The sequence below is a fragment of the Nerophis lumbriciformis genome, linkage group LG14 (assembly GCF_033978685.3).
Source record: "Nerophis lumbriciformis linkage group LG14, RoL_Nlum_v2.1, whole genome shotgun sequence".
Classification (NCBI taxonomy): domain Eukaryota; kingdom Metazoa; phylum Chordata; class Actinopteri; order Syngnathiformes; family Syngnathidae; genus Nerophis; species Nerophis lumbriciformis.
The window spans coordinates 10678824-10704094 of record NC_084561.2 but is presented as its reverse complement, the minus strand read 5'-3'; the positions used below and the strand labels follow the sequence as shown (position 1 = coordinate 10704094).

General features: G+C 38.7%; 2 protein-coding genes across 4 annotated transcripts in view; both read right to left on the bottom strand.

The window, feature by feature from the left end:
• Positions 1-21748, bottom strand: part of niban1a (niban apoptosis regulator 1a) — a 36971-nt gene extending 15223 nt beyond the window's left edge. Inside the window, exons 1-6 of the mRNA XM_061976295.1 lie at positions 21556-21748; positions 13620-13750; positions 8032-8160; positions 7795-7915; positions 5351-5515; positions 4957-5072 (exon numbers count right to left, since the gene is read on the bottom strand). Of these exons, the coding sequence (XP_061832279.1) occupies positions 4957-5072; positions 5351-5515; positions 7795-7915; positions 8032-8160; positions 13620-13750; positions 21556-21724 (831 nt within the window). The 5' untranslated portion in view covers positions 21725-21748. The remainder of the gene's footprint in view (positions 1-4956; positions 5073-5350; positions 5516-7794; positions 7916-8031; positions 8161-13619; positions 13751-21555) is intronic.
• Positions 21749-23955: 2207 nt separating this feature from the next.
• trmt1l (tRNA methyltransferase 1-like) overlaps positions 23956-25271 on the bottom strand; it is a 37469-nt gene continuing 36153 nt past the window's right edge. For all 3 annotated transcript variants that reach the window (XM_061976074.2, XM_061976075.2, XM_061976076.2), the window contains exon 16: positions 23956-24702. In XM_061976074.2, the coding sequence (XP_061832058.1) occupies positions 24510-24702 (193 nt within the window). In that variant the 3' untranslated portion in view covers positions 23956-24509. The remainder of the gene's footprint in view (positions 24703-25271) is intronic.

The following is a 25271-nucleotide window of genomic DNA, read 5'->3' as shown; positions in this document are numbered from 1 at the left end:
ATGCCTTGCATTCACTTGTGTGTGTGAAAAGCCGTAGATATTATGCGACTGGGCCGGCACGCAAAGGCAGTGCCTTTAAGGCACGCCCCCAATATTGTTGTCTGGGTGGAAATCAGGAGAAATTTGGGAGAATGGTTGCCCCGGGAGATTTTCGGGAGAGGCATTGAAATTCGGGAGTCTCCCAGGAAAATCGTGAGGGTTGGCAAGTATGACTAGGTGACGCAACTGATCTGTACTTCTCCCTACGTCCGTGTATCACTCCGTACAGCTGCATTTTAAAAAGTCATACATTTTACTTTTTGAAACCGATACCGATAATTTCCGATATTACATTTTAAAGCATTTATCGTCCGATAATATCGGCAGTCCGATATTATCGAACATCTCTATATGTGACCAAAAGTTGTCACAAGATTGTTGTGTTCGTTTAATTTGTGTACTGGTAATCCTCACAGAACATCTGGAAAGTATTCACAGTGCTTTACTTTTTCCACATTTTGTTGTAACAGCCTTATCCAAAAATTTAAAAAAATTGAATTTAGTCCTCAACATTCTAGATACAATACCGCAAAATGGTAATGTGAAAAGTTTACATTTTCACAAATTTATTGAAAATAAAAAAATAAAATAAAAATCACATGCATAAGTATTCACAGCCTCTGCTCAATGGACCAATGGCAGCAATTACAGCCTCGATTATTTATAAATAAGATGCCACAAGCTTGGCACACCTATCTTTCCGTAGTTTTGCCCATTCCTCTTTGCAGCATCAGGTTGGACGGGAAGCTTTGGTCAAAAAAAAGGCAAAAAAAAAAAAAAATCATATATTATTTTTTCTTCTTCTTCATTCAACACTTACATCTCCAGGTCAACTTCAGGTCTGTCTGCTGATATAAAGTTTTTTTTTTATGCCGTTTTTGTCAAAAACCCTGTTTTTAATGGCAGAAAACATGAAATATGCAATATTTCCCCCGCCAAGTAAATTCAATGTGTGAAGTAATTGGAGCATTTTAAATAAGTTAATACTTAATAACAATATTAATTAATTATTATTTTTGAGCAATTATATTTATTTATTTGTATGTTTCTTAAGTCTTGGTGATCCAAAAAAGGCCTCACTCATAAAAGTATTAAAAACGAGTCATACATTTTCTCTAGATCAACTTCAGATCTATCCCTCAATAGGTTATTTTTTTCATGGTTTTATTGTGGGGTTTTTTAAAAATATTTTTTCTCCAAAAAGTATTGCAAAATGAAATTTTTGATGTGAGGTAAATGAATCATTGAATAGGTCAATAATTCATAACATTGATTTAGATTCATTATTATTTTTTTGAGCAATCATAACTTTAAAGAAAATAAAACAGCCTGCATTGCAGCTTTGTGTTATTAGAGTCAACACTGCAACTTTTTCTCTTTACATTTCACCCAATTGCTCTTTTATTTCATATTTTTAGGTTTATTTTTTACTGTATATTTACAATGTGGGCCGCAAATGTTGTCCGGCCCACACTTATGACACCCCTGCTTTAAAATGGCGTAAAACCACATTTGTAAACATAATTGTCCATGACTTTTGGCCGCCTTTGTGGCATCACTTTGTTGCATGTTTACACGACTCTGTTGCGGGACAAAAGAAGGTGGATCCACTTTCAAAACAAACGTCCATGAAACATGACACGGTCGTCCTACTGGTGGAAAACATGAACATCGTCTTGATGTTGTACTCATCAATTGGTTTTTTAACCCAGTTTTAATTCTGCTCAGTGTGTGTTTTCTTTTTTGTAAACATTTGTTTTTTTACATCATTCTTTGATTTAGTTCTGCGTAAGTCTGCTGTCAAGTTTGTCAAGGTGTCTACATGGTCTATGCTAATTTTTGTTTCTATATGGTCTTATTTTGTGTTTGTCCACTGATTAAACATCTTTAAAAAAGAAATTAAAAAAAAGGTCCAGTAGTGCCTTTTTTCCCCCACTGTCGGGATCTTTTATTTTATTCATACACTTTCACACAATAAAAACTGCTGCACAGCTACTAATGCTTGATAGCATTTATTCAGCGGCTCATTAAAGTTAATCACCTCCTTTTCACATTACTTTTACTACTGAATGAGGTTAGTGGACAAGGTTTTTCGTTATCTAGAAAAATAATGTAGTTGAACTTCATTTGTTCTTCTTGAAGTTTCTTGCTTCAACTGCAGTGTTTATTAAAGCTGCTGGCGGGCATCAGAGGTGTTGGTTAACAAGCTGTGGAGTTGCCAGGTATGTCATCGTCAACAACACCCCGGTGGGGTTGATTTTATTAATTAACGTTATTACCAGTGCCAAATGCAGGATTACTAGGTAAGTTATTGAATGACACTCCAGCAGGGTTGCCAGTTGTGTCACTGCAAACGACACCGGCAACAGTGGTGACAGGTGTGTCATCGTTAACACTCCGGAGGGGTCGCCAGGGTTTGCCGTCATTATCATAGCCAGCAACAGGGTGGCCGGGTGTGTTATTGTTAAATGACACCGCGGCCGGGCTGCCATTCGCGTCATCGCTGACGCCAACAGCAGGGTTGCCAGCTGTCTCACTGTTAATGACACCCCAACAGGGTTGCCAGGTGTGTTATCAGCAGTGTTGGGACTAACGCGGTACTTTTGGCTGAAAATAGTAATCTAACGCGTTATTTTTTTATATTCAGTAACTCAGTTACCGTTACTACATGATGCGTTACTGCGTTATTTTACATAATTTTTTATGTGGTATCGGCTAAAAACTGAAGATCTGAGTGTGTTTTATTGGAGCGCTGCAGAAGAGACGACGGAGAAGAGGCGCGCTCTGTGTGTGTATGTGTGTGTGTGGGAAGGACGTGTCCATGTTTACATCATGGCGAAGCCGAGTTTCTTAACATGGAGATATTCTCACTACTTTTCTTTTGTCGACCACAAAGAAAAGAACATTTTAGTTAAATGTGAAGTGAATTACATTTTATATAGCGCTTTTTCTCAAGTGACTCAAAGCGCTTTACATTGTGAAACCCAATATCTAAGTTACATTTAAACCAGTGTGGGTGGCACTGGGAGCAGGTGGGTAAAGTGTCTTGCCCAAGGACACAACGGCAGTGACTAAGATGGCGGAAGCGGGGATCGAACCCGCAACCCTCTGGTTGCTGGCATGGCCGCTCTACCAACCGAGCTATACCGCCCCAATGTAAGTTGTGTCTTGGATCAAAGATCCTATCCTAGCAATTCAAATCTGCTGAAACAGCTACAAAAGCAACATGCTTCGACGAAGCTAGTAAAGAGAGACACACTTTCACCTCCTAAGCAACAGCGGCTGGATTTTAACGAGGCACTGCTAGCCAGGACAACATTGATAGAGCCATTGCAGTGTGTGTGCTAGAAGACATGCAGGCTATTTCTACAGTGGAGTCACCCGCTTTCAGGCAGCTTATTAGCATGACACCGGGAGTCAAATGGCACCTGGACAGTGAGTACATAAAAATGGAAAGCAAGCTAAAGAAAACACTCCAAACTCTGCCTCTGCTTATCATTCAGCACTGAAGGTACACAGACTCTGTCAATTCTCTTATATACTGTTGCTCTTTCATTCTAGAGTGTTTGATTATCACATCACTCTAAATGTATAGACTATAAAGTTCACAAACATAAAGAGGGATGCTAGTGGGCCAGGCCAATCTTTCCTTATCTCTAAACTAAAGCTGGGGAAATGTGTAGAGTGTTCTGGGCTTCAGACATGATTTTATTTCAGAATTCTTTGAGAGAAAAAAACGCCTGGTTAGGCTTTGTGTATGTAGTGTGTGCCTTCCTTGCTTTACAGCTATGCAGTTATTATGCTGTTTGTTACTTATGTGTGTAATGTTGCAGCTATTTAAAATAGTTTTGTCAATTTGTTCTGGCCTGAAACAAATTGGCCCTTTGAAACATATCTTTGTGTGTTGTATGTAGACCACATTGCTTAGCAGAGTTCAGTGATGCAAATGCATGCCAAGTTGATCAACAGATTGTATTATTCTCTAGTGCAATAACAGTACTGAAATGAAGGCTAAAAGGGCTTTAAAGGGGGCCTTAAAATTTTTTATAAAAAAATAAATAAAAATAAAAAAATAAAATAAAAAACCACTACTACTTGTAAAATATATATATATATATATATATATATATATATATATATATATATATATAAATATATATATAAATATATATATATATATATATATATATATATATATATATAAGTAACTAAATAGTTACTTTTCACAGTAACGCATTACTTTTGGGTGTAAGTAACTGAGTTACTTTTGAAATGACTAGTAACTGTAACTAGTTACTGGTTTTCAGTAACTAACCCAACACTGGTTATCAGCACTACCACCGGCAGCCGGTTTGCCAGGTGTGTTAGGATTAATGACGCCGCACCAGGGCTGCTTTGTGTGTCACCATTACAAATACCAGTAACGTACATCTGGCAGGGTTGCCAGATGTACTATTATTACTAACGACGGTAGCAGGTGTGTCACTGTTAACGACAACGGTAGCGGGGTTGCAAGGTGTGTCATCGTTAACGACAGCAGGGTTGCTAGGTAGGTGTGTGACTGTTAATGACAACGGCGGCAGCAGGATTTCGAGGTGTGTCATGCTAGTCTAGAACTTTGAGACTAGTGTGTCTAGTACTAACGGCGGTAGCAGGGTTGCCAGGTGTTTCATCGTTACAGACAACGGCAGCAGGGTTTCTAGGTGCGTCATGATTAAGGACACTGCAGCAGGGTTGCCAAATGTGTCATTGCTAATGACGCCGGCAGCAAGGTTGCTAGGTGTGTCATGCTCGTCTACATCTTTGAGACCAGTTTGTTTGAACCAAGACGAGCTTGGCAAGTAGTCAAATGATATGTATGCCTGAATAGAACATGAATGAACGCATACTCGGGTAGAAGGAGAATTTGTGGTTTACCCTGACATCGCTGCCAATCAGCATTTTCCAAGCTTCATATTTGCCTTTGTCCTGTCTGTAGAGCTGGATGGCTTTGAGGAAGGCCTGGACCTCACACGTCTTCTTATTTAGGAAATCTGAAAGAGTTAGATGGGTAATTTCAAAAATTCAAAAGAGCCAGCAGGTAACTACATTTTAATCCTTTTTAATCACAAGACAAGGAACTGTTACCGTGACAACAAAACAAACATGTTATGCATAGATGAAGTGAGAATACACGCTCTCCTAAATATTAGTCAATTTACATGACAAAAAGTTTGCAAAAAAAGGTTGTTTTATTGGATATGAGCGTTTTTCGCCGTATTTTTCTTGTGAAATATTTGAAGTATTTCAATCTACTGTTGCCAAGTCCTACCTCGGTTCTGGTGTCTGATGCATTCAGACAGGATGCTTATGAACTGCAGTTGTTTGTCCTGCTGGTTAAAGCAGAAATAAGAATCTCTCCTGTACGGCAGGCGGAGGTAGACGGGAAACGGTCCAGGCATCCCAGACAGAAGAGGACAAAACTCTTCATTCAAATCTAAACCAAAGAAAAAAAGATAAAAAAGTTAAAGTACCAATGATTGTCACACACACACACACTAGGTGTGGTGAAATTTGTCCTCTGCATTTGACCCATCACCCTTGATCACCCCCTGGGAGGTGAGGGGAGCAGTAGCATTGGCCACGCCCAGGAATCATTTTTGGTGATTTAACCCCCAATTCCAACCCTTGATGCTGAGTGCCAAGAAGGGAGGTAACGGGTCCCATTTTTATAGTTTTTGGTATGACTCGGCCGGGGTTTGAACTCACGACCTACCGATTAAACAGCGCTATGTAAATTGTGTGATTAGAAACATTTTAATTGATCAGAATCACAAATATTTTATTAATCCCGAGTGGAAATTCTGATTTTCAGCACAATCCCATTCAACAGAACCGACAGATGTCAATTAAAAGGATGGTTTGGTAGCGTCGAGAATACGGAGAGTTTAAAAGTTGAACCACACTGAACAATTTCCCTTGTAGATCATTAAAGTTTGTCTAAGTCTAAGTCTAAGTCACACTGAATATTCTACCTTACCTAAATGTAGGTATTTAATTTAGTAGGTGAACAGTCGCTAAATTTATAGACGAAAAACTTCCAGTTACTTCCAATAGAAATGACTGTAAACCAAGCACATATAGTACATTAATATACACATGAAGTGCAAAAACATGTATGAAGCATGTTAAAATCAACAATACAAACTGCTATGAACTGAAATTAGTATTGAAACCTTACAGTAAAAAAAAAAAAGTTGGCACTTTTGCCGCTCGCTTGATGCTAACATGCAATGAACGATCCCATTGACAGGCTAATGAAAAGTAGCATCCCAATCATTTTTAAAATGTTACAAATGTTTATCCGATGAGATTAAGGTCATTTACAGACATATCAGGGTTTGCTCTATTCCCCTACATGTCATTGGCCACGGCAAAATAAAAGCCACTACACCTTAAAAATTAGTTTTTTATGCGAAAACAAAATTTAAGTAATGTATTGTATGGATGGATACATCATATAGTTTATTATTTACACACTATTGGCAGACTTTGAAAACATCTCAAGTAGAGATGTCCGATAATGTCTTTTTTGCCATATAATAATATTGTCCAACTCTTAATTACAGATTCCGATATCAACCGATACCGATATATACAGTCGTGGAATTAACACATTATTATGCCTAATTTTGTTGTGATGCCCCGCTGGATGCATTAAACAATGTAACAAGGTTTTCCAAAATAAATCAACTCAAGTTATGGGAAAAAAATGCTAACATGGCACTGCCATATTTATTATTGAAGTCACAAAGTGCTTTTTTTTTTTTAAACATGCCTCAAAACAGCAGCTTGGAATTTGGAACATGCTCTCCCTGAGAGAGAATGAGGAGGTTGAGGTAGCGGGGGGTGTATATTGTATATCCCGGAAGAGTTAGTGCTGCAAGGGTTTCTGGGTATTTGTTCTGTTGTGTTACTGTGCGGATGTTCTCCCGAAATGTGTTTGTCATTCTTTATGGTGTGGGTTCACAGTGTGGCAGAAATTTGTAACAGTGTTAAAGTTGTTTATACGGCCACCCTCAGTGTGACCTGTATGGCTTTTGACCAAGTATGCTTTGCATTCACTTGTGTGTGTGAAAAGCCGTAGATATTATGTGATTGGGCCGGCACGCAAAGGCAGTGCCTTTAAAGGTTTATTGGGGCTCTGTACTTCTCCCTACGTCCGTGTACACAGCGGCCTTTTAAAAAGGCATAAATTTTACTTTTAGGAACCGATACTGATAATTTTGAAACGGATACCGATCATTTCCGATATTGCATTTTAAAGCATTCATCGGCCGATAATATCGGCAATCCGATATTATCGGACATCCCTGATCTTAAGTATCATATAAAAATGTTCCTCTATGCTCTATGTCAACATAAGCGCTCGAGCTTATGGAGTTGGCACTCAGCCAAAGTAAGGACAGAAGAAAGGCATTCCTTGTTCGAGCCAGTGAAAACTAGCCCAATTTTGGCCATTGCTAACGTCTAACTTTACGCCGTGTGCGTCTTCGAATCTCCGTTTGGACATCTGTGTGTGGAGTTTGCATTTTCTCCGCGTGTGTTTGCGTTTTCTGCGGGTACTCCGGTTTCCACCCACATTCCAAAAATGTGCATGTTAAGTTCATTGGAGACTGTAAATTGTCCGTAAGTATGAATGTACGTGTGAATGGTTTCTTAGCTAGATGTGACCTGCGACTGGCTGGCTTATTTTGCTACTTGAAGCTGTATTACCATTAAAGTCATCATTGGGGAAGCAGTCGTCCACTGCATTCATGTACTTTCCCTCATCGGTTAGTACATTCCCTCCTGTTGGTAGCAGTGTATGAAATGGAGGACTTCCTTTGAGAAAAGTCTTAACAAAACCAAAACAGAAAAACAAGGTTTTGGGAGAAAAAGAAGGAAGTTGAGAATGATTTGACATGTCCACGTTGTTTGAATGTTATTGCACGTACTGCAAGTGTAACTTACCTCGATGCTTTCATAGCACTCCAAGCAGTAGTTGGCCCTCACTACTATGTACCTCTCCTTCCATTTTCTGTTCTCGTCAAAAAAATTCAACTGTTTTTCATACAGCACCTCACTTCCTGCAGGAGACTCCTGGTAAGCATACAGGTTCCATATCATTCACACGTTTCATCAGTTTGTCCGTATTTCACAAACCCAGATTCCGATCTAACAAAGGTCTTAAAGGGGAACATTATCACCAGACCTATGTAAGCGTCAATATATACCTTGATGTTGCAGAAAAAAAGACCATATATTTTTTTAACCGATTTCCGAACTCTAAATGGGTGAATTTTGGCGAATTAAACGCCTTTCTAATATTCGCTCTCGGAGCGATGACGTCACAACGTGGCGTCACATCGGGAAGCAATCCGCCATTTTCTCAAACACCGAGTCAAATCAGCTCTGTTATTTTCCATTTTTTCGACTGTTGTCCGTACCTTGGAGACATCATGCCTCGTCGGTGTGTTGTTGGAGGGTGTAACAACACGAACAGGGACGGATTCAAGTTGCACCAGTGGCCCAAAGATGCGAAAGTGGCAAGAAATTGGACGTTTGTTCCGCACACTTTACCGACGAAAGCTATGCTACGACAGAGATGGCAAGAATGTGTGGATATCCTGCGACACTCAAAGCAGATGCATTTCCAACGATAAAGTCAAAGAAATCTGTCGCCAGACCCCCATTGAATCTGCCGGAGTGTGTGAGCAATTCAGGGACAAAGGACCTCGGTAGCACGGCAAGCAATGGCGGCAGTTTGTTCCCGCAGACGAGCGAGCTAAACCTCCTATCGACCCTAGCTTCCCTGGCCTGCTGACAACTCCAAAACTAAACACATATCAGCTTTCAGGAAAAGAGCGCAGATGAGGGTATGTCTACAGAATATATTAATTGATGAAAATTGGGCTGTCTGCACTCTCAAAGTGCATGTTGTTGCCAAATGTATTTCATATGCTGTAAACCTAGTTCATAGTTGTTAGTTTCCTTTAATGCCAAACAAACACATACCAATCGTTGGTTAGAAGGCGATCGCCGAATTCGTCCTCGCTTTCTCCCGTGTCGCTGGCTGTCGTGTCGTTTTCGTCGGTTTCCCTTGCATACGGTTCAAACCGATATGGCTCAATAGCTTCAGTTTCTTCTTCAATTTCGTTTTCGCTACCTGCCTCCACACTACAACCATCCGTTTCAATACATTCGTAATCTGTTGAATCACTTAAGCCGCTGAAATCCGAGTCTGAATCCGAGCTAATGTCGCTATAGCTTGCTGTTCTTTCCGCCATGTTTGTTTGTGTTGGCTTCACTATGTGACGTCACAGGAAAATGGACGGGTGTTTAAAACGATGGTTAAAATCAGGCACTTTGAAGCTTTTTTTTTTTTAGGGATATTGCGTGATGGGTAAAATTTTGAAAAAAACTTCGAAAAATATAATAAGCCACTGGGAACTGATTTTTACTGGTTTTAACCATTCTGAAATTGTGATAATGTTCCCCTTTAACTCATTCTCCTTCTATGCCACATCAATATGGAATGCACTCCCAACAGGTGTAAAAGAAAGTGCATGTCTATCCTCCTTCAAAACTGCACTAAAAGAACACCTCCAGGCAATTACAATCCTAGACTAACACCCTCTCCCTTCCACATCCCACCTCCCCGGATTGTAAATAATCAAATGTATATACTTGTTCTTATGCTTTCTTAGCTCACTATGTTCTCTGCTTGCTGTACATATCCTACCAAGTCAGACCTACACTGTTACAATGTCCATTTCTCTGATGATATAATTGTTGATGACTGAAGTGCTGATAGCAACCCAACCTAACCCCTCCGCCCCAAACCCCTCCACATCCCACCCCCCGGATTGTAAATAATGTAAATAATTCTGATGATTAACTTGTGTGATGACTGTATCATGCTGATAGTATATATTTGTACCATGAATTGATTAAAGTGGACCCCGACTTAAACAAGTTGAAAAACTTATTGGGGTGTTACCATTTAGTGGTCAATTGTACGGAATATGTACTGTACTGTGCAATCTACTAATAAAAGTTTCAATCAATTAATCAATCAATCGTACAATGAAAAGTAAGTATTTGATCCCCTGTTGATTTAGTGAGTCTACCCTTACAAAAGATATTTACAGTAGGGATGGGCACCTATCGAATCCTGCCGGTTATTTGCGTAAAATCCGACGGTGCCATTTTGCGGTACTTTGGTTCTGTGTGACATTACGTCCGGTTGCCGACTCAGCCGAGACTCCAGTCAATCACTCCAGCAGCACTGAGAGCGGACTCAGCCAAACTACCTCTAGGTATTGTTGCAATTTTCAATGCCAACAAATAAATTGTTTTAGAAAAACGCTCCAACGTAAGTAAAGCAAGGCTTTAATGTTCCAAAAATGCCCTAGCTTGATGCTAATTGGCTTTGCTATCGATGTGCTACTGATTAGCATTAACGATTTCAACACCTACACATTGGTTAAAATGAAAACTACATATAAGATGAACGTTACAAACAGCTGGTACGTAATAGGTAAAATACAGTATAAACCCTTTCTGGGGCGTAACAAAAAAATTAGACAATCAAGACTGAAATGACTAGCCAAAACACCATAAACTATACACTACTGTCACTAACGTCTTGGACTTGTAACTGTAATTGAGACTCGAAAATGTGATGATGAAACAAGATATAATAACTGGACAGTAGTTATCATAATCAGCTCACTTTTAAAAGTTGCAATTCAAAATGAGATTTTATCATTAACCCTTGTGTAATGTTCATATTGTTGTTACTCAGCCAGCGTTTGTGGGTCTGATGGACCCGTCGCATTTTGTGGCTTTTAAAGCCTCACAATCAAACACTTGTATGTTAAAATACTTAACATATTTTTATTAGGATAAGGTAAACATCTGTTCAGTAATTAAAAAGTGTTTGATTGTGAGGCATTAAAAGCCACAAAATGCAACGGGTCCATCAGACCCACAAACGCTGGCTGAGTAACAACAATATGAACGCTGCACGGAAAATTTCTCTGCCAGTTTCTGCAACACACAGGGATTCTTCTTTCGTGTTTCTGCACCTGCGGTTCCCACACAAGGTTGCAACATTGTTTGTCAACACTGCTCTCATTTTCTCGCACATTTGACCCTCTGATGTTCTGTGTACCTACACTCTGTCCTCCTCCTGTCTAGGCCTGCTGTGTGTGTGTGTGTGTGTGTGTGTGTGTGTTACACAGAACATCAATTTCCACACTTCTATTAGCCACGGGTCCAGTGGACCCGGAAATCTAATATGTAATAGAAATGTGTAGGGGGTGTGTGGTCATTAAATATGTATTCTGATATATGTTCTTCACAGAAAATGAGCCAAAGTCAGTGAGTCTCAATTTGAAAAATTAATTAATTGTATCATTTTTCTTTAAAAATAAAAATGAAAACGGGTCCCACAGACCCAAACACCACACAAGAGTCAAAATAGGTTGACAATTGATATTCATCAACAACCACAAACGTGCCAAAAATTGGTACCGTTGGGTACCGGTATCGATCCCCAGGTACCGGGAATTGGCACTGCATCGTTTCAAATGTGATCGGTACCCATCCTTAATGAACATGACATCATTTTAATAATAGATTTATTATATCGTAGACACAATGTAAAAAAACAACTTTATCTAAAGGTTATAAATATTATTTAACACTAGCTGTTGGAGACGCCAATCTGCTTCCTGACGACGTGTTGTCTTGTGTTTTGTATTTTCCTTTAGTTATGTTTCCTGTCTTCAGATTTCCTTATTTTCATGTTTTTGCACACCAGCAGCCAATTAGTTGTGCTTTTACCATGAATTGTTTTACGTGGACCCCGACTTAAACAAGTTGAAAAACTTATTCGGGAGTTACCATTTAGTGGTCAATTGTACGGAATATGTACTGTACTGTGCAATCTACTAATAAAAGTTTCAATCAGTCAAACATTTTAAGAACAGGGGATGCAGCAGGAAGACATCGGCTTATACTTCACTATTGACTTCTTCCTCTTACGAGAGCTGGTTTCCTTTCCAGTCCGCCTGCAGTATTTCCTTCTTTGCGCCCATGTTTTTGTACTTGCCATTTTATTTTATCTACAAGTACATTTCTCTACACCGATTTCCTGCTCACCTTGTTGCATTCTGTCACCTGTCAATGGGTATTGTGTTTTATCTAAAAAATTGAGTAATCGAATTAAACACCCTTTATAGACCCATTACGTATTTTAGGGAAAATAGTTTAAATAAAGTACGATTTTTTTCTCATGACCTTTATCCCTTTTTCTTATAAATGCACATCATCAACATTGAAATTGCACTTTAACATGAGAGCATCAATATACAAGTATAATATATATATATATATATATATATATATATATATATATATATATATATATATATATATATATATATATATATAAAAATCAGTTAAAAAGTTTAAAGCTTAAGCTCTAGCTTTAAACCAGGTATCAAATAAGGAAGAAATAAAGAACCAAACTAAACAGAAAGTCTCTACAATTAAGAGCTATAACAACAGTTTGTTTTTTAATAAAAAGTCAATGATGGAGTACAAAAACCTTAACATGTGAAGAAGATGTTCTGAGCTCAAAACCTGCCCATGGCGTTCATTGTGAAGTATATTGTTTAACAGCTCATTTAATTTTAAGATCAATGCTATATTATTATTCGTCAAAGTTAATGTTTACTTATTTATAGACAGATAAGACTGTCAATGGCAAATGTAGAAGTGTTAAATGTTTAGGCCAAAATAACTAAATTTCCCATGATACTTTGGGAACGGATGCAGGAAGTTGATGTGACCAAAAAAAGCCCTAATATTGTTCCTGATACACAGAAACCGTTATACATTAGACATACATTAACCGGACATATTTGGAATATAAAAGAACTTGTCTCCTCATAAAAAGTGTGATCAAGTGTAGAAATACTACAGCGTTATATACCAAAATAGACCTGGTTTCTAGTGACATGCAGCATAAATAATGTAATGCTATTGTGAAATGCTAGCTCTGGATGACAGTGAAAACATTTGTCTTTTTTAGTTTGCAATGATCGCTTTTTTCGTTTTCTTTGGGCCCTTTGCTCTCTTTCCCCTTCGGTTTTCATAGAGCCATCTCTCTCCATAGCCACTCGGCTGTCCCCGTCAAACACACGCTCGCAGGCGAAGGAGTCATGCAGAAACAATGTCCGCGTATTTTAAAGTTCTCGATGCAGACTGGATTTTATTCATCTTTGTTAATCAAATTAAACAAATCTAAGAAATAAAAATGTATGCTTTATTCTAATTGAATTATTTGATTAATTGTTTTGGCCCTGTTTTTGTTCCAGTCCAGCTGTTTTCCCCACAATGTGTCACTTTTTGTTGGGAATGGTTGTTTTTGTGTACTTTGATTGCTCATTACGAGAAACATACAAAGAAAGCCTACTTTTTGTCAAGCTCCTTCATAATAAAACTATCATAATGTCATTTTCAAGGGTTGCTGTTGATGGAGTTTCTACCCGTTGTTGCAGCAGATGCACCATGTGTTCCTTTTGCTGTTGCAGCTCATACTGCAGCTGTGAAAACCACTCCACCGAGAACTGCTTCCTGTAGTATGGACCGAACTCCTTCAGCTCAGCCTTGGCCTGGTCTGCGGGAGATAGAAACAATATCCATCATCCAAAGATCAACACACCCAAAACAATGGGCATATACAAACACACACACCCTCCCCCACCCCACGCCTTCACCACCGCTTGATTCCCCTCGGAGTGATGGACAGCTGGCAGCGCTTCATAGCAGCAGTCGACCTCCAGGGCCCCAACTCCCCGCCCCTCTGTTGCGAGTTGTCGTGATTATATGTAACATGTTTATGTGTGCATGGCATGGAGGTTTTTTCCCCACTCCAGACTAGGCCCCCTTAGGAGCCCAGTCTAGATTGTATTTTTTTACTCATCTTCTTCCCCAGCGTTTTACCTTTTTCTCATCTTTTACGGGGCGCCTTTGGCGACCCATCAGCGTTCCTGTTCTGTAACCCTGTACATGGTGGATAATGCCCGGTTACAGTCCCAGCCCGTTCCCACGTACCTCGGTGTGAAGCTTGACAGAACACTGACATTCAAACAACACCTGCACAGTGCCAAGGCAAAGACAAGTGCCCGTGCCGCTCTAATACAGCGCCTAGCCGGCACTACATGGGGAGCCACGACGAAGACACTACACATATCCACGCTGGCCCTGGTGTTCTCAGCCGCCGAGTACTGTGCCCCGGTTTGGTGCCGTAGCCCCCATGTAAAGGAGTTGGATGTCGCCCTCAACAGCGACCTGCGTACCGTCTCCGGGTGCCTGCTAGGGACCTCAGTAAACCAACTGCCCGTCCTCGCTGGCATCGCCCCGGCAAACATCAGACGAGAAGCAGCCACACTGGCCCCCTCCCGAAAGGCACAGACCAGCGAATCACACCTCCTCCATAAGATCGTCACAGAAACACCACGACACGTGCGCCTAAAATCAAGGCGCCAATTTGCCATGCAAGCCCACGAGCTGCTCAGCAAAACATCAGCTGATACTTCCAAGGCCACCTGGGTCAAGACGAGATGGAGAGAACAGTGGAAGTTAGCAGAACCATCTAGGCTGCACCACTACATCGATGACCCCACAAACGTCTCCGGCCAGGAACTGCCCCGGAAGCAGTGGACAACACTCAATCGCTTGAGGACCGGCGTCGGACGCTACGGAGCAGCGATGAAGAGGTGGGGACTTGCGGATAGTGCCTCCTGCGAGTGTGGGGACCCAGTCCAGACAGTAGAGCACATAGTCACTAGTTGCCCCAAACACCGGCCACCGAATGGCGAACAAGGTCTGATTGACCTGGACGATGACACGTTGACCTGGCTCGCCTCAACAGAGCTGAAAGTCTAAAGACACACGACAGAAGAAGAAGACCCTGTACTAGGGATGTCCCGATCCAGGTTTTTGCACTTCCGATCCGATACCGATATTGTTTTTGCACTTCCGATCCGATACCGATACTGACCGATACCGATACTGACCTATCCGAGCATGTATTAAAGTTTAAAGTTATTTAGCCTACTTAGTTGTCAGAATCATGTTGAAAAGGGTTTTAGTACTCCTGATAACAACTAGCCAGCTGAATTAGGGGAGTTTGAATAATACACAATGGTTGGTAACAAGAAACTGACCTGTTTATTCAAGGATAAACACAAAATAGACAAAATTATACATGACAAACAGAAATGGCATCATTGAAACTAGGGCTGGGCGATATGGCCTTTTTTTAATGTTGCGATATTTTAAGGCCATATTGCGATACACAATATATATCTCCATATTTTGCCTTAGCCTTGAATGAACACTTGATGCATATAATCACAGCAGTATGATGATTCTATGTGTTTTGATTGATTGATTGAGACTTTTATTAGTAGGTTGCACAGTGAAGTACATATTCCGTACAATTGACCACTAAATGGTAACACCCCAATAAGTTTTTCAACTTGTTTAAGTCGGGGTCCACTTAAATTGATTCATGATACAGATATATACTATCAGATATATACTATCATCATAATACAGTCATCACACAAGATAATCACATTGAATTATTTACATTATTTATAATCCAGGGTGTGGAGGGGGGCGCCAGATGTAAGTGTCAAAAAGACAGCCAAAAGAGTTTGATATGAGAATAAATCTAAAGTTAAAATATAGGGTAGAAATGCACCCATTTGCAGGAAATGTAGTCTTGATTTTCAAAATTTTCTTTCAAGGCTTGCATGTCTACATTAAAACATTCTTCTTCATACTGCATTAATATATGCTACTTTTAAACTTTCATGCAGAGAAGGAAATCACAACTAAATAGATCACTAATTTTTTCAGACGGTGTTGATCTGGAAATTTTTGCCTCAGCATTTTGATGGTGTGGACGTGTGGCATCGAACGGAGATAAGCGTCTCGACAGACATTACAATATTTGAACAATGATGACGAAAACGGTTTTCTCTGTCGTGTCCGTGTGTCGAAAATTGTTATGCGCTTATTTTTTTATTTGATTTTGTGCGTGGCATAGATTTGCCGTGCGCAGGGGACGTTTGAGCAGGGGCGCACCTTAGCGGCTGCGCTAGCATCACAGCTAACGTTAGCCATGCTGCTAACTCTATGCTCGGGGAGGACGTATACGTATGTGACGTATGACGTGACAGTATGTGACGTGTGTAAGAAGGTGCGCTCGCTGTCTGTGAGAGGGAGACACAAAAAAGAGTGAGAAGAGCCTGTCGTGTAATGCCAGCAGCTAAAAGCAACTGCGTGAGATTCCACAGACCTGTGGATGTGTTGAAGGTGTGCTGGAAAATGCGGAACGGAAATAACGGAGCAGCAGAAAAGTGGAATGTATTATTTAAATCGGTGCTTTGGAAAACACAGACTGAAGTTTTTTTTTTAAACTGGATCTGGATCGGCATTTTCCCATGCCTTGCCGATACGCATTTTTTGGCAAATATCGGCGGCCGATCCGATCCAAATATCGGATTGGGACATCCCTAACCTGTACACTGTTTGTCTAATCTTGAACGGGTTCGTCTGTGCATCGATTGCGAACCTCTCTGCGCTGCTGACCCGTCTCCGCATGGGATGGTTTCCAGCTGGCCCCACTATGGACTGGACTCTTACTATTATGTTGGATCTACTATGGACTGGACTCTCACAATATTATGTCAGACCCACTCGACATCCATTGCATTCGGTCTCCCCTAGAGGGGGGAGGTTACTCACATATGCGGTCCTCTCCAAGGTTTCTCATAGTCATTCACATCGACGTCCCACTGGAGTGAGTTTTTCCTTGCCCTTATGTGGGCTCTGTACCGAGGATGTCGTTGTGGCTTGTGCAGCCCTTTGAGACACTTGTGATTTAGGGCTATATAAATAAACATTGATTGATTAATTGATTGTGCTGAAAACATAGTTTCGTTGTACTTGTGCAATGACAAAGTCCTATCCTATCATGTCTTATGATTAATTACTGATGAAAATGTGCAAGAAGTCATATTTGATGGATGCTCTGGGGGAAAAATATGTGTAAGCATCTGAAATAGAAATTATATTTATGGCAGTTTGAAGGGAGCCTATCAAACAGACTGGCTCGTTATAATGGATAGTTTTTTTTAACTGTTTATATCTACTGAGAAATGCGCACACGCACACACGTCAGCATTAAAGGAAACTTGCTGGTCCAGTTGCTAGTCGGGTGGCACGCACAGGCAGAGTGGGCAAAAAATTTGCATGCACAAAAAAAAAAAAAAATCAGCTCCCAAACGAACATCTTGAAACTGTAAATCAGTTCTCATTGTTCACTTACAAGAGCTGTTCAAAAGACTTGGATAACCCGTCCAAAAGTTGCATCAAGGTGGAATCTTCCCTTTATTTGTTCACGTCACCTGAACGTCAGTTTTGCCCAGCGACGGTCGTAACAACACTGCAGACCCTAATGTTGCTATGCGGACTGTGAGAAAGGGGAAGGCGCAGCCCAGAATTCCAAGGGAGGAGCTGCTCTAGTAACACTTTGCTGTAATGGATTGCCATCCTGCATTGCTCAAGAAGACACATGTACTGTCTGACGTTTGACAACACCTGAATGACACACAAGTAGTCTATTGTCTAACATGGAGGAGAAAACATTCTTTGCTACAAGTACGGGTAGACCTCAGTGAGGGCTAGATACACAGCAGTCATGACGTGTAGAATCCTGCATGGTGTCAGTTATTGTTCTGGCAAGACAGACAACATATGACCGAGTCAGCCAGAGGAGTGGTTCAAGAAGAAGCACATTACGATCCTGCAGTGGCCTAACCTGTTACTGGACCTTAATCGTCTTAGAAATCTATGGAGGGAGCTGAAACCTAAAGTTGCCAAGCGACAGCCTCAGTTATCATTCCGACTAGGCCAGGGGTCGGCAACCCGCGGCTCTTTGATCACTCTGATGCGGCTCAGCCGCATACTTGCCGACCCCCCCGATTTTCCCGGGAGACTTCCGGATTTCAGTGCCTCTCGCAGAAAACTCCCGGGATTAATATTATCCTATTTTCACCCTTACATTAATAATAAGGGCTGCCATGATGGTACAGCATTTAGCGCCCTCTACAATCTGTATAAACAGCGTGCCAGCCCAGCCTCTTGTTATATGCATCCTCTGCTTGCACACATAAGTGACAGCAAGACATACTTGGTCACAGCCACACAGGTTACAATGACGGTGGCCATTCAAAACAACTTTAACACTCTTACTAATAATGCGGCACACTTTGAACCAAAACCAAACAAGAATGACAAACACATTTCATCTGCACCTTAACACAACATAAACACAACAGAACAAATACCCAGAATCCCATGCAGCCCTGACTCTTCCGGGCTACATTATACACCCCTGCTACCACCAAACCCCGCCCCCACCCCAACCCTGCTCCCCCACAAAATTGTGCAATGCAATATATTAAAATAATCCAATATAAGAAAAGACATTATACTTGTGTTAACCTTGAGTCAAGGCAGTGACGTCATCACGGACACACCAAGCAGGACAACAATTAGAAAGTCAAAAATATTTTGCTGTCAGTCAAAATAGTTAAGATAATACACTTATGAAAACACACAAAAATTGTGCAATGCAAGGTATCAAAATAGTCCAATAGAAGAGAAGACATACTTGTTAAACCTTGAGTCAAGGCAGTGACGTCATCACGGACGCCGAGCAAACAGAACAACAATTAGAAAGTAACAAATATTTTACTGTCATTCAAACTTAAGATAATACACTAATGAAAACACACAAAAATTGTGCAATGAAAGATATTAAAATAATCCAATACAAGAGAAGACATACTTTTGTTAACCTTGAGTTAAGGCAATGACTTCATCACGGACGCACACCCAGCAGGACAACAATTAGAAAGTAACAAATATTTTACTGTCATTCAAAATTAAGATAATACGCTAATGAAAACACACAAAAATTGTGCAATGCAAGATATCAAAATAGCCAAATATAAGAGAAGACATACTTGTGTTAACCTTGAGTCAAGGCAGTGACGTCATCACGGACGCACCCAGCAGGGCAACAATTAGAAAGTCAAAAAGTCATTCAAAATTAAGATAATACGCTTACGAAAACACACAAAAATTGTGCGATGCAAGATATCAAAATAGTCCAATACAAGAGAAGACATTATACTTGTATTAACTTTGAGTTAAGGCAGTGACGTCATCACGGACGCACACCCAGCATGACAACAATTAGAAAGTCAAAAATATTTTGCTGTCATACAAAATTGGGAAAAAAAAAAAATCTTATGAAAACACACAAAAATTGTACAACGCAAGATATCAAAATAGTCCAATATAAGAGAAGACATTATACGTGTGTTAACCTTGAGTCAATGCAGTGACATCATCACGGACGCACCCAGCAGGACAACAATTAGAAAGTCAAAAATATTTTGCTGTCATTCAAAATTGGAACAATAATACACTAATGAAAACACACAAAAAATTGTGCAATGCAAGATTATAAAGTAGTCCAATATAAGATAAGACATTATACTTGTGTTAACCTTGAGTCAAGGCAGTGACGTCATCACGGACACACACCCAGCAGGACAACAATTAGAAAGTCAAAAATATTTTGCTGTCATTCAAAATTGGAACAATAATACGCTTATGAAAACACACAAAAATTGTGCAATGCAAGATATTCAAATAGTCCAATATAAGAGAAGATATTATACTTGTGTTAACCTTGAGTTAAGGCAGTGACGTCATCACGGACGCACCCAGCACGACAACAATTAGAAAGTCAAAAATATTTTGCTGTCATACAAAATTGGAAAAAAAAAAATCTTATGAAAAACACACAAAAATTGTACAACACAAGATATCAAAATAGTCCAATATAAGAGAAGACATTATACTTGTGTTGACCTTGAGTCAAGGCAGTGACGTCATCACGGACACACCCAGCAGGACAACAATTAGAAAGTCAAAAATATTTTGCTGTCATTCAAAATTGGAACAATAATACGCTTATGAAAACACACAAAAAATTGTGCAATGCAAGATTATAAAGTAGTCCAGTATAAGAGAAGACATACTTGTGTTAACCTTGAGTCAAGGCAGTGACGTCATCACGGACACACACCCAGCAGGACAACAATTAGAAAGTCAAAAATATTTTACTGTCATTCAAAATTAAGATAATACGCTTATGAAAACACACAAAAATTGTGCAATGCAAGATATTAAAATAGTCCAATATAAGAGAAGACATTATACTTTTGTTAACCTTAAGTCAAGGCAGTGACGTCATCACGGACACACACCCAGCAGGACAACAATTACAAAGTCCAAAATATTTTGCTGTCATTCAAAATTAAGATAATACACTTATGAAAACACACAAAAATTGTGCAATGCAAGATATTAAAATAGTCCAATATAAGAGAAGACATTATACTTTTGTTAACCTTGAGTCAAGGCAGTGACGTCATCACGGACGCACACCCAGCACGACAACAATTAGAAAGTGAAAAATATTTTGCGGTCATTCAAAATTGGAACAATAATACGCTAATGAAAACACAAAAAATTTTGCAATGCAAGATTATAAAGTAGTCCAATATAAGATAAGACATTATACTTGTGTTAACCTTGAGTCAAGGCAGTGACGTCATCACGGACACACACCCAGCAGGACAACAATTAGAAAGTAACAAATATTTTACTGTCATTCAAAATTAAAATAATACACTAATGAAAACACACAAAAATTGTGCAATGCAAGACATTAAAGTAGTCCAATATAAGAGAAGACATTATACTTTTGTTAACCTTGAGTCAAGGCAGTGACGTCATCATGGACACACCCAGCAGGACAACAATTAGAAAGTCAAAAATATTTTGCTGTCATTCAAAATTGGAAAAAAAAAAATCTTATGAAAACACACAAAAATAGTACAACGCAAGATATTAAAATAGTCTAATATAAGAGAAGACATTATAATTTTGCTAACCTCGAGACTATAGCAAGCAGTGACGTCATCACGGACACCCACCCAGCAGGACAACAATTAAAGTCAAAAATATTTTGCTGTCATTCAAAATAGTTAAGATAATACGCTTATGGAAACACGCAAAAATGTCCAAAATGAACGATACGTCGCTGTTTAACAAGAGTGACAGAAAAGTGGTTCGACAGGTTTAACGACAGCAACAACAAAAAAAAGACACAACGACAAACACAACTTTGAATAAAGAGCAACGAAAGACGACTTTTTTAGCCAAGCTGTCACGTCAAATAACATGAACTGAGTCGATAATAATCAGGAATCTCGCATCAAATAACACATTATCTACATGAACTGGAACAAGTTGTCGTGTTCTTACCGGTAATATATTTACTCCTGGCCTCGTCCACCAGACTGGATTTACTGGCGCCCATCTTTCTAATAAGGACACTCCTCAGGTGGCATCCACTCCACAGGTGAGTCCCCAGTGGAATCAATGCAGTGACTGCAGTGGGAGGAGCCACGACCTCCTTTTCTTCTTCTGTCATCGTCGACGTCGTCGTGAGCCAAGGACGCCATTTTTTATTTTTCCCTCCAAAATTACATCGGCTTTAACATTTTTTATTTTTTTTTTGTATTTATTTTTACCAAGTCATTTATGGGCACAGCTGTTTAACACACGTTTGAACACTTTTATGTGTTGTTTTTCTAAAAGTGTGAATGTGTATTCTCTTTTCAGAACTTCCTATTAGGGTTTCAAAGTGTATTATTGCCATTCTCCATATTACATACAGTGAATTATGGAGTGGAATTAATGCCAAAACTCGTAACTCGTGCCCAACAAATCGCAAGTTAAACAACTATTTTCTTCAATTAAAAAAAATAAAATAAAAATCACGAAGAAAAAACAAACAATTTTCTTAAATTGAAAAAATGATTTGCAAGTAAAAAAAAAAAAAAAAGTTATTAAATTAAATAAATGATTCACAAGTAAATAAACTTACAAGTTAACTTACAGCACATCATTTAAAGTTGCCTGCGAAAGCATTAAATCAATATGCATATTTTCTTACCAAATGTAATCAACTTTCCATTTTGAAAGAAAAAAAATACATGTACTGCAAGCCATTTCATATCTTTTAAACTTGATCTAACATTTTTTTTTGGGTCAAAATCCAAATAAGTACTTAAATATCGTCTTGACTCGTGATCTTAAAGTGTGGAAGGTAAAAATGATTTTGACGGTAAAAGCCTGGTAGCTCAGTCGCCAAAATGATTCCGTAAATAAAAACAAAACTGTGGTATTGTTTTTTTTAATTCACAGTAAAAGAATAAAAACAACTGTAGATTTTAAAGTTAAAACTGTGGTAACGTTTTTCCAAATGCTGTAAAAAAAATAAAAATTAAACATTTTACTACTTACAACTAAGCTGTCAGGTTGTTTGTTTTTACATTCAAGTCTCCATTTTAGTTTTTTACAGTGTATGTAAAATATATATATATATTAAAATAATATACAATAATAATAATAGTAATAATATACACTTTATATATATATATATATATATATATATATATATATACCGTATATATATATATATATATATATATATATATATATATATATATATATAGCCTAATATTTTGAGTACACAATTATTTATTGGTTATATATTAAGTGTAGATTATTACTATTATTGTATATTATATATATATATATATATATATATATACATACATATATATATATGTATACATATATATATGTATACATAAATGTGTGTATACATATATGTATGTATATATATATATATGTATACATAAATGTGTGTATACATATATGTATGTATATATATATATATATATATATATATATATATATATATATATGTATATATAAATGTGTGTATACATATATGTGTATATATATATATATATATATATATATATATATATATATACACACACACAATATACAGTACAATCTACCGGTACTTAAAACAATCTATATAATTAATAATGAAATCCACTGGCATATTTATACATTATTCGCTGTAACAATCGGCCCTCTGATGATAACTGCGATATGGCCCTCAATGAAAACCAGTTTGACATCCCTGACCTACATTGATCCTTAATGTAAAAAAAAAAAAATGTTAGCCCTTTTTAGTTAGCAGAGTTTGGAGTGTTGTTAACATTTTCACCAGTAGGGCTTATTTAGGCTGTAAAGCAGGGGTCCCCAAACTTTTTGACTTGGGGGCCGCATTGGGTTAAAAACATTTGTCCGGGAGCCGGGCTGTATATATATAAATATATATATATATATATATATATATATATATATATATATATATATATGTATATATACACATTGTCTTTATAATATGTTTTGTCATTTAACATCAATCATTGATGTTCATCAACATTTAACATTGTCACGTTATCGATGGGAAAATTCATGTTTAGACAGTATGATTGGCCTGAGCGGCTAGGAGACACAGAGAGTAACAAGCGGTAGAAAATGGATTAGAAAAGAAAGATTAAAAAAATAAATGAATTTAAAAAAATAAAACAATTTTTTTTACTTGGGACTTCCCGTGGGCCGGATTTTGGATGCTGGGGGGCCGGATCCAGCCCGCGGGCCGTAGTTTGGGGACCCCTGCTGTAAAGGTACATGCATTCAGAACTAGATCATACTCTTAGACCCGAGTAGGCAGTCATTATCTGATGACACTGGAGAAACCTGTTAGGTGCTGCTGAGTTCAAACAAACTAAAAGGTTTTGCACAACAATTTTATTATCATGAAGCAAAAATATGTTATGACATAACAAAATACAAAACTATTTTCTTGAACAGAAACAGAAATCAATTAGGTGCGCTTATGTCTGAATATTGTCATTCATCCACATTATTGTGTTCTCTAGCCACTGCATGGATGGCAACTTGTCTTCGTTTTAATTCAAAGAGGCTTCATCAGTTTATGCTCACAGATTTAGGATTGAGCTAGTTTAAAGTATTTATTATCTGTTATAGTTCCCAAGCAAAATCATTCTTTTCGGGGAACGCTCCTCCTGCAAGATAAATACTTGGGATCAAGCACCCAGACGCGATCCGTCCAATCTAAGTCTGTGAGCATGAACTGATAAAGCCTGCTCGGATCAGAGGCGAAACGTTTTTCAAGACAATCTGAACAGTCCAGTTGCGATCAATTCAATGCTCTGAAAATCAGTGCTTGCCAGGAACACAAAAAACCAAACACGTTTAGGACTTTAGTACTGCTCGTACTTCAATGGCTTTTGTTCAAATGCAGACGCCAACGTACTGTTAGTCGTTCACATTGTCGAGTCTTGGCTGACACTCGCCTGAGCGGCACAAACCTGGCTGGGACACGAGGGAATGCTGTACTTGCTCAGGACGGATTTAAACTCCTCCAGCGTGGCATCTGTTCGAACCCCAGTTGGGTCGAAGTGAGTGCGACTCACCCTGAAACCAGCTTCTCTCAGGTACTGGAGAAATTTATTCAACCTGTGGATGATAAGGCGACAAGAATATCAACACATGTACTGCAGTACAAAACTATTCATACAATACAACGCTTTACGTTCATTTAGTATAATTGTGTAATCAGAACATTTAACCATCAACACATTCCATTCATCCTGGATTTTAGACTATAGAACAATTTTCCGTGATTCCCACTTTTCAATACAACTGCTTCCATCTTTCATTTTCTACTACCGGTACTTCTCCCACATTTTTCAACTGATTTCAACCGTTTTACCAATAAATCATTCCTCTTATTTAGGACAATCAGGATATGTATTTAAAAAAAAAAATGTAATTCCCGGTTTACCCACTTTTTACTTCCATGTTTCTCAACCGATTCAAACTTTCAAAATGTTCCCTACTAACGTAAGTCAATTACCTAGCATGCTAACATTAGCAGTAGAGCTGTCCGATAATGGCTTTTTTGCCGATATCCGATATTCAGATATTGTCCAACTCTTAATTACCGATTCCGATATCAACCGATACCGATATATACAGTCGTGGAATTAACACATTATTATGCCTAATTTTGTTGTGATGCCCTG